General features: G+C 44.2%; 1 protein-coding gene across 1 annotated transcript in view; it reads left to right on the forward strand.

Moving 5' to 3' along the window:
• The window catches only part of LOC149447671 (piwi-like protein 1), a gene marked incomplete at its 3' end in the record, with an annotated part of 53,629 nt that extends 45,615 nt beyond the window's left edge, over nucleotides 1–8,014 (forward strand). Inside the window, exons 8-12 of the mRNA XM_089652240.1 lie at nucleotides 3,734–3,845; nucleotides 4,629–4,749; nucleotides 7,125–7,242; nucleotides 7,384–7,498; nucleotides 7,827–8,014. Coding sequence (XP_089508366.1) covers nucleotides 3,734–3,845; nucleotides 4,629–4,749; nucleotides 7,125–7,242; nucleotides 7,384–7,498; nucleotides 7,827–8,014 — 654 coding nt within the window. The remainder of the gene's footprint in view (nucleotides 1–3,733; nucleotides 3,846–4,628; nucleotides 4,750–7,124; nucleotides 7,243–7,383; nucleotides 7,499–7,826) is intronic.
• Nucleotides 8,015–8,516: the final 502 nt, after the last annotated feature.

Below are 8,516 nucleotides of genomic sequence, written 5' to 3' on the forward strand. Positions count from 1 at the left end.
AGTAGATGGGCCGATCTATAGTTTTACTCCCTCCGTACAATTTCTTGGCCCTTTGCTCCCAGTTCAGGCACCAAAGTCCAGCAGACACCCAACCATTCACTTTTGCATAAGGGTCTTGGCCTAATGGTAGTTTCCTTCAAGGTGTTAAAGGTAACTGGGGCCAATGAGGCAACAGGAGACCAGAAGAAAAAGGAAGTGGGCCGATAGGCCTACAATTATGAAGGCAGTACAGAGGCAGGTGGGCAGTACAGCGACCATTGCATCAAGAACATGAGTGTAATAATGCAAAAAAGTGCTCAAGTACGCAGGATCTCCATGTCTTGCTGTCTAAAAGAGGGGAGAGAGTAGTCTAGGTTTTTGTGTACAGACCAGCAAAGGAGGAAGGCTTAAGAAGGCCCAAAACCAAAAAACTGATAAAGGGGAGGGGGGGGGGGGTTACAGCCAGAGGTTCATGGTAGAGAGTCACATCAGCATCATCACATTGAGAGCAAGGAGCGGTTGAGGTTCAAGTTGTCAATATAGGCCACCCGTGGTTCCCAAACCTTCAGAAATTGTATGTTTTCATTCAGAGTAGAGGTTAGCTTCTCATGGACCATGGTCCCCATGAGGCGATGTTTAACTTCAGTTGGATGAAGAATTTCTGGTGCAAGGCCTTGGCTAGTGTCTGGCGGGTCACCAGAAAGACCAAACCCACTTTTATATAGCCAAAACAGGCTTATGTAGCAAAGCCTCCCAAGGATTATGCGCCAGAAACCTGTCCACTATGATTCTTATCAATACATGCATTCTCTACAACCCCATGCATTAGGGAGAAACTGAGCAATGGGATCAGGGCTCTTATACCAGCAAAAGAGCAATTTAAACACATTCTCTTGAGTAAATATATTTTGAGAGCACTTTGGAGGAGGCGGCCTGGAATAATATTTGGCTGACCTACTCTGAGTCTTACCCAGATAAGCCTCCCATTTCAACATATAAGACAACTGACCAGAGCTTGAGGAGTTTTACCAGAGAAGAATAAAGGTCGGAGATCTGGCCCTTCAAGTGGGGACCCTTCCGGCAATGATTCTCAAGAGGTTAATTGTTTCTAGTGTCCTGCACGGTGCTTAAGGAGGCTGCAGATGTAATGAGCGATCTGGAGGTACCAATAGGCTTCCAAGGCTGGTACCTGCCAATCTTTTTGAAGATGGCGAAAGGGTTTGATGCCATCTGATAAAAGCTCATAGACATACTTAACCCTTCTCTTGCCACCAGCGAAAAGCTAGTGAGTTATCTTAGGCCAGAAAACATTGCGGTGTGCTAAGAATGCCCAACAGAGGAAGATGGGAAAAGTTGCCAGAATATTTAATGGAATCCCAAATGAGCAAAGCGTGAAGTAGAGATGGGCCTCGGATGCAAGAGCAGAATGTAGGGGGAATCCAAAAAAGATTGTATATGAGAAGCGGGGCACACTAAGAAATCGTAATGTTTACCCAATGGGCATTTCGGAAACTGCTTGGAACGAAGCGTGGTGGACCGTTTGGGCTGCAACATAGTAATGTTAACGACTGGGAACCGCCAGTCCACCCGCCAATCTTAAGGCAATAGAGCATTGATTCCAGAAGCCATGGGTGATGGGAGGGTCAAAGCGTAAGAGCTTGCGCTGCTAGATACGCAGAATATGGGTGGGTATGGGGCTCGGTAGAACTCTAAAGAAATACCAAAGCTTTGGGAGGTACGTCATGTGGAGGGTATAAATCCTCTTAAACCAGGAGGTCAACAAGGAGGCTCAAGAAGCTAAAAGAGCCGATTAATTCCTTAAAGAGTAGGGGATAGTTTGCCAAGTAAAGAGACTCAAAAGTCGGAGACAGTCAGATCACAGAGGGGAGCGAGGCAGACCAAGAAAAGCAATAATTAGTTAGGATGTTCCAGAGTTGAGCAGGGGTCAAGGAAGGGTTTAATGCCATTAACAAGGTGAGACAAAGAGCCAAATATCATTAAGGTTGCGTTCGGCAAGGAGACGTGGGGTGAGAAAACACATAGGATGTCATCCACAAAAAGCATACTTAAGTTGCCTGCCAGGTCAAGGCCTCGGATGTCATAGTAGGCTCATATGACTGCGGCAAAAGGCTCCAAGGCCAGTATGAAGAAAATGGGTGAAAGAGAGCAGCCCTGTCTAGTGCCACGGTTAACGGAAAAGGGGGCCGAGTTAAAGCCTGCATATTTCAGTACAGCAGGTTTCGGATATAAGGCTGAGATCTAAGCTAAGAAAGTGTCAGTGAAGCCCCAATGACGAAGGGCAAATAACATATAGTGTTGTTTTATAGTAGTTTTAGCCTGGATGTGTAGAAAATTAGCAGGCAGACTTCAGTGTCTGTTTCCAGGGGCATTGTCTCTTCGCCCAGAGTTGTTTCAAGACTTCTGTTGCAGCTGAGGGACACCTAAGATGGATCTTTTAGAGTCTAGGTTCACCACCAAGCCAGACAGGTTTGTTGCCAGGACCACAGACCCCCAGGTCTTTGCAGTGGATGCCTTGGTGACTCCAGTTCAACGTGATCTATACCTTTTACCCTAATTAATCTTCACAGGATTGAGAGGGAGGGCATTAAGTGATCTCATTGCACCAAACTGGCCCAGGGGAGTGTGGTACTCTGACCTTGTCAGGCTTCTGGAAGGCTCTCCATAGACCCCACCTTATTGGCCAGCACATCTGTCTCAAGCGCCATCATCACGCTTCGTGACCGCTGACTTTGATGGGCATGGCTGTTTGAGGGGCAAGACCAGAGGGACATCCCTTTCTCTCCACTGCACTTCTCTCTGGATGTGCATCTTGCTGCACAAGTGTACATCACTGCTTCAGGTGCATTTTAGACAATTGGGTTTACCCATTGTCATTCCTACGGGTCCCTTTAGGGGACATCCTACCTATCATTCCACCATGGCCAGGTGAATTAGACAAGTTATCACTTGAGCCTAAACTCTCTAAAGGATAAGGTTCCTCCCTTTTACAGTTAAGGCACACTTAATCTGTTGGTGTTTCATGGGCTTTTCATCATCTGGTACCTGTTTCCCAGGCTTTTCATCATCTAGCACCTGTTTCCCGGGCTTTTCATCATCTGGACCTGTTTCCCAGATTTACAAGGATGCCACCTGGACTTCTCTCTTAATGTTTAAGGTTTATCATGTGGATATTCAGGGCCATTCTGATGCCAGTTTCGGACGCAAGGTGGTTCAGGCTGCTGGGTTTTAGAGCTTACTATTTGCTTGTTTTGTGGGCCTCTTAGCGTTTGAGGGGTGGGTAACAGTTTCATTGTTTTGGACATCTCAATCCTCTATCGAAGATTAAGATCCTGGAACCTTTAATGTACCAATGAGAAATTAGGATTTTGACTTTACTGTAAATTTTTTTTTTTTTTTTTTTTTTTTTTTCTTGAAGTACATTACAGGATACTGCTCCCTCTCTTCTGTTTTTGATTCACTTGGTGTTGCTTTATACTAAACATGAGGCTTGCTGGGAATGGGAAAGGTTCTGCTAGGGCTTTCCTTGTTGCACCAGTGTCCAATTACCTGAAAATAGCTGCATAACCTGGTTGTTTAACACAGGTGCTTTTTGTAATGTAATATGCTTCAAGAAAAAGATTAGAGGTTATGCCAAAAACCTTCCTGCTTTTAGACACACTTTTTGAATGTTTGGGTTTTTTTTTTGTATTTTGGTTGTTTGTGAACCTCTTTTTAATACAGTGGCTTTTTGCAGGTACAATAATAGGACATACCGCATAGATGAAATTTGCTGGACTATGAATCCAGCATCTGTTTTTAAGAAATCCGATGGAGCTGAAATCCGCTTTCTGGATTACTACAAAAATGTAAGTTCTGTAAACTAAGCCCACCCTTTGAGCTTGGAGTGTTTGGAGCCCACTTACAGCCAGGGCTGTTTTAAAGTGACAGTACCGAGTTCTTTAATGGCGTTAAGTTTGACAGGAGGATCCAGTGAGTGCAGCTGGGGACAAGGCAGATCAACATTCCCAAAAGTGTTGGTTTCAGAAGACTTTGCATCAGAGTGGCATTCAGCCGCATTGGGCAGCAGGAGAGGTAGATATTTACTCTAGTCTTTTATCGGCACACCTTTTTTCAGCAACTGTGGATAACTGTTGCTTTAAAGCTCCTCTTCACTCCCTTCTTTCCTATCCAAGTGATGGCTTTCAGATAGAAAGGTAAGTGAGAAGAAACCTCACAGACCTCATTGCCTGACGGGGGTTTTAGGACTTCTCAGCACACATGTGCAAGAGAAGGTTTTTCACCTTACTGAAAGCTTACTTCCAGGTGTGTGTGTGGTTGTGGACATCTGAGTTGTGGACATCTGGGTTGTCCACAATTGTTGGACGTTCGTCAGTCAGTAGAAATGGTCATTAGTTCAACCTGGAAGACCAAACACATGTAATTATGGATTAGGAGGACTTCAGAGGGACAACCTCACTTCGAGGGCGAGTATTGCATCGAAATGTGATCAAAATATATAATTTTTATATTCTAATGGGCTATTCATTTGTTTGTCTTTTGACTGAACGTCTGCTTTTTAACTTTTCACTTGCAGGTTGTTTAATGGTGTGTTGGTTTTTTTTTTTTTTGTTGTTTTTTCTTCAATTCAGCAATACAATATAATTATCAAAGATCCAAAGCAGCCATTGATCATCAGCATACCCAAAAGAACCAAGACAGGTGTCGCCAACGGAGCTATTATGTTGGTGCCAGAACTTTGTAACTTGACAGGTGAGGATGGGATTTTCAGTTTTTCTTACACTGTATTTTGTAACTGCATTTTATATTTCCACCATAGATTAGTTAAGGCAGAACTAAACCCTTCTATGACTTAAAGCCAAGTAAGATGCCATTTTAGCCTCTGATTATGAAGTTGCCATGGTGCTCTACGGTGATCACTTATGACACCAGCCTTGATGGCTTGACAGTTCAGTTGAAAGCACAGGCAACTGTCACTTATTCACAGCATGCCTTGAATTTAACGGTTTGGGGGAAAATGTTAAATCAATGGCTTCAGACCTCGTTCACACCATGCACAGAAACGTGAGGTTTTTCTGCATGTGATTTGCAAGGGCACAAAGAAAACCATTGTTCTCTATGTGCCCTGTTCACACCACAACACTAGTATCACGTGCAGATTTTTTTCTTTGCAGGAATCTGCAACATGTATAAAACTCAGTTGTTTTTTTTTGGGGGGGGGGGTTTGTTTTTTTGGGGGGGTTTTTTGGTGGTTTTTTTTGGGGCGGGGTTTTGGTTTTTTTCCCATGAGTTTTTCTGCATGTATGGTGTAGCCTTAAGCTTTGGAAACCCTTGCAAATTGATCAGTCAACCCAGAAGACAACTATGTTCAGGAGTAGTGAGAAAACAGTGTGAATACGTTTTTCACAGCTCCCATATCAGATTCAGATCTGCGTTTGGACATTTGAAATGTGATTAGGAATACAAGAGCCCAGAGCTGCTGTTAGAAATCACAGAGCCCCACACAGCCTACCTGACAGGGAAGCCCCTCTAGCATTGCCATTGGATAACAATATACCTCCTGTCACTTGCTTTCTAAAGAACAATCCAAATGCCCGCTCTTCAGAGAACCAATCACATGTGAATGAGCCCTTTGGGTTTTTTTTTTGTTAAGAAATTTTTTACATTCTTTAAACTGCCTTGGAGGGAGGGGGGCATTGGTGAAATATCAGGGGTCTAAACAGACCCCTGATATCTCCCATTTGAGACAGATTCATCAGTCCCTTTCTCTGCAGCCTCAGCTGCACTGGACAGTGAATGAATGGGAAGTGCTCTGCGCTAAGCGGGTTTCTGTTTATCCATCACTGAAGCATAGTAAACTGTGTTTACTATGCTTCAGTTTGTGAATGGACACAGGAGCGATCTGTACCAAAATGATCTCCTTGTGAACCCTCAACAATTGTCAGTGGAAGAGGGAAGGGACGTTCACACGGGGGGCACAGACAGGTGGAAGAGTGAGCACAGACACTGGAACCGATTCCCTCCCCTACAACGCAGCTGGAGGGAGAAAGCTGGCAGTGCTGCAGGGGGATCCATGTGAGTCACAAGGCAGTACAGCTGGTCCTCTTGCCTGGCAGGTGCCTGGCCCCCCCTTTTGAACTGATGGGACTCAGGCCCAATTCAGAAGGGCCAGCTGTGCTGCCTTATCTGCAGCCCTGCAAGAAGACTTTATAGCATAGCCTACAGAAAGCCCACCCTAGTAATTCTATAAGGTGTTCTCTGGAGCTTGGCTAACTAGAGTAAAGGTAAAGTGAATGAATGGACTGGTTTTAGTACTGATGCTGTTTTTTTTTTTTTTTGCTGAATAGCTTTGGTAGCTCACAAATTCTTTTCATTTGCTGTCTGAAACTGTAGACAAAATTATATTTCTTGGCTGCCCCTACTACAGTCAGCGGTGTATTTAGGTTTTGTGTTGCCCTAGGCAACACAAAAATAGGCGCCCCCCACAGAGAGCCTGACATAGACCAAGAACACCCCTGCCCTCCACCCGAGCCTTCCACTACCCACCAGCCACCATCCCCCATGGCGAGAGTGAGACACTCACCTTCACAGCTCTGGCCATCCCCAGGAACGAGAGACGGGCTGTGAATACACAGTCATGAAACCCATAGCATCTCTCAGAACCCACTAGGTCCCTATGCCGCTTGTGTTCCTTCTTCCAAGGGGCAGTGCTGCCCCCCCCCCCCCCCTGAAAAATGCCACCCTAGGCAAATGCCTTGTTTGCCTTGTGGTAAATACACCCCTGACTACAGTGTCACTGCTCACCATGCATTCTTTCAATTGATAGAGTAAAATATCCAGCAGTTTTCAACCTCAAAAGAACATGGAAGCACTAATGTTACTACTTTTATCTACACCAGACACCTAGAATGATTTGTTGTCTCTGCTCATCCTGCTCTAAGATGATTGCCAGTCAATGGGAGACACTTTTTTCTGTTTTGTATATTCTCTGTATAGGACTTTCCAAGTATCCGATTTATAAGAGTGGTTGTAAAGTTGTAAAATTTAATGGAGACTTTCTATGGCTGATTAAATATATGTAGTGAAGATTTTATTTAAGATGTCTGTCCTCTTCAATGAATGACCAGGATTAACTGACAAGATGAGAAGCGACTTCAGTGTCATGAAAGATCTTGCCGTTCACACCCGACTGCCTCCAGATCAGAGGGAGCGACAAGTAGCGAAATTCCTCAACTACATTCACAAGTATCTGTTTTTTGTTCTTCGGGAACAATTAGTTCTGACTCTTTAAAAATCTGCTTCAATATCTATTCTTATGTTGTCCATAAACTAAGCTTTGCTGACTTTATATTTTATTATTCCGTTGTGTTTGTTGTTGGTGTTTAGGGATGACAGCGTTCAAAAGGAGCTGCGTGACTGGGGTCTTAATTTTGACACCAAGCTTCTGAACTTTGTGGGTAGAATTGCCCCTGCAGAAAGGATTTTGCAGAATGGCCAATATGTAAGTAGTGTTTACCTAGTGACCAGGGGCGGACTGACCATTTTGGAAACTCGGGAGAGCCCGGGGTCAGTAGGGGGCCCCATGAGATGCCCCTGGTACCTTTTTCATAGGCTTTTTTGAGTTTGGGCAAGGACACAGGGGCCCCATGATCCCCTATTGCCCGGGGGCCCCAAGTTGTCAGTCCGCCCCTGCTAGTGACTATTTTTATTTCTGGTGAAGGTTCTCTGTGATTTACAAAGGGCTTCTCTCTCTGTGGTGACTGACAATGGTATTTCCTTTCTCTGATGACTGATAAGGGGCTTCTGTCTATGCTTCTGTCCTATTGCAGGCAGAATACAATCCCCAGTTTGCAGACTGGTCCAGGGATTTGAGAGGTCCAGTGCTGATCAGTACTCCGGTTCTGAATAACTGGCTGCTGGTTTACCCCCGGAGAAATTATGATGCAGCCAGTTCTCTCTTACAAAATTTGGCTAAAGTCACCCACCAGATGGGGATTCGAATGAATAAAGCTATAACGTAAGTAAATCCAATTTCTCTTCCACCTGAACATGGCAATCGGTTTCTTTTGTACAGCTGCTCCAAGAGAGCACTGTGCCCTCCCAACCTCTTGCTCTAGTGACAACTAAATTTTCCCAAGTCATCCACTGATCCACTTTTTCCTCATAAGTAGCCTCTCTGCCCCAGGGATCCCCAATATTAATGTTTGCTCCAGACCAGGAACTACTCCCGTTTTTTATATATATATATATCCCAGCGCCAATAAAAATTAACTAAGTGATTATGCAGCTGTGCAACAGTGAAACACACCACTAATAAACAACAGAAAAAAGCGCAAAATCCAAAAACAAAATTACATAAGTGAACAAAAACTAAATTAATAATAAGTGTCCATATAAAAATAAGTCCTTATTCCCATCAGAACCAGTAATACATATTCAAAATGTGCTTCCACCTATCCACCACGTGAAAAATAATATTGACCGCACTCACCAGATGGAGGTAAGTAATGAGCCTTCTA

Source organism: Staurois parvus, unplaced genomic scaffold (genome assembly GCF_062004578.1).
Source record: "Staurois parvus isolate SC_StPar_1 unplaced genomic scaffold, SC_StPar_1.0 ptg000677l, whole genome shotgun sequence".
Taxonomy (NCBI): domain Eukaryota; kingdom Metazoa; phylum Chordata; class Amphibia; order Anura; family Ranidae; genus Staurois; species Staurois parvus.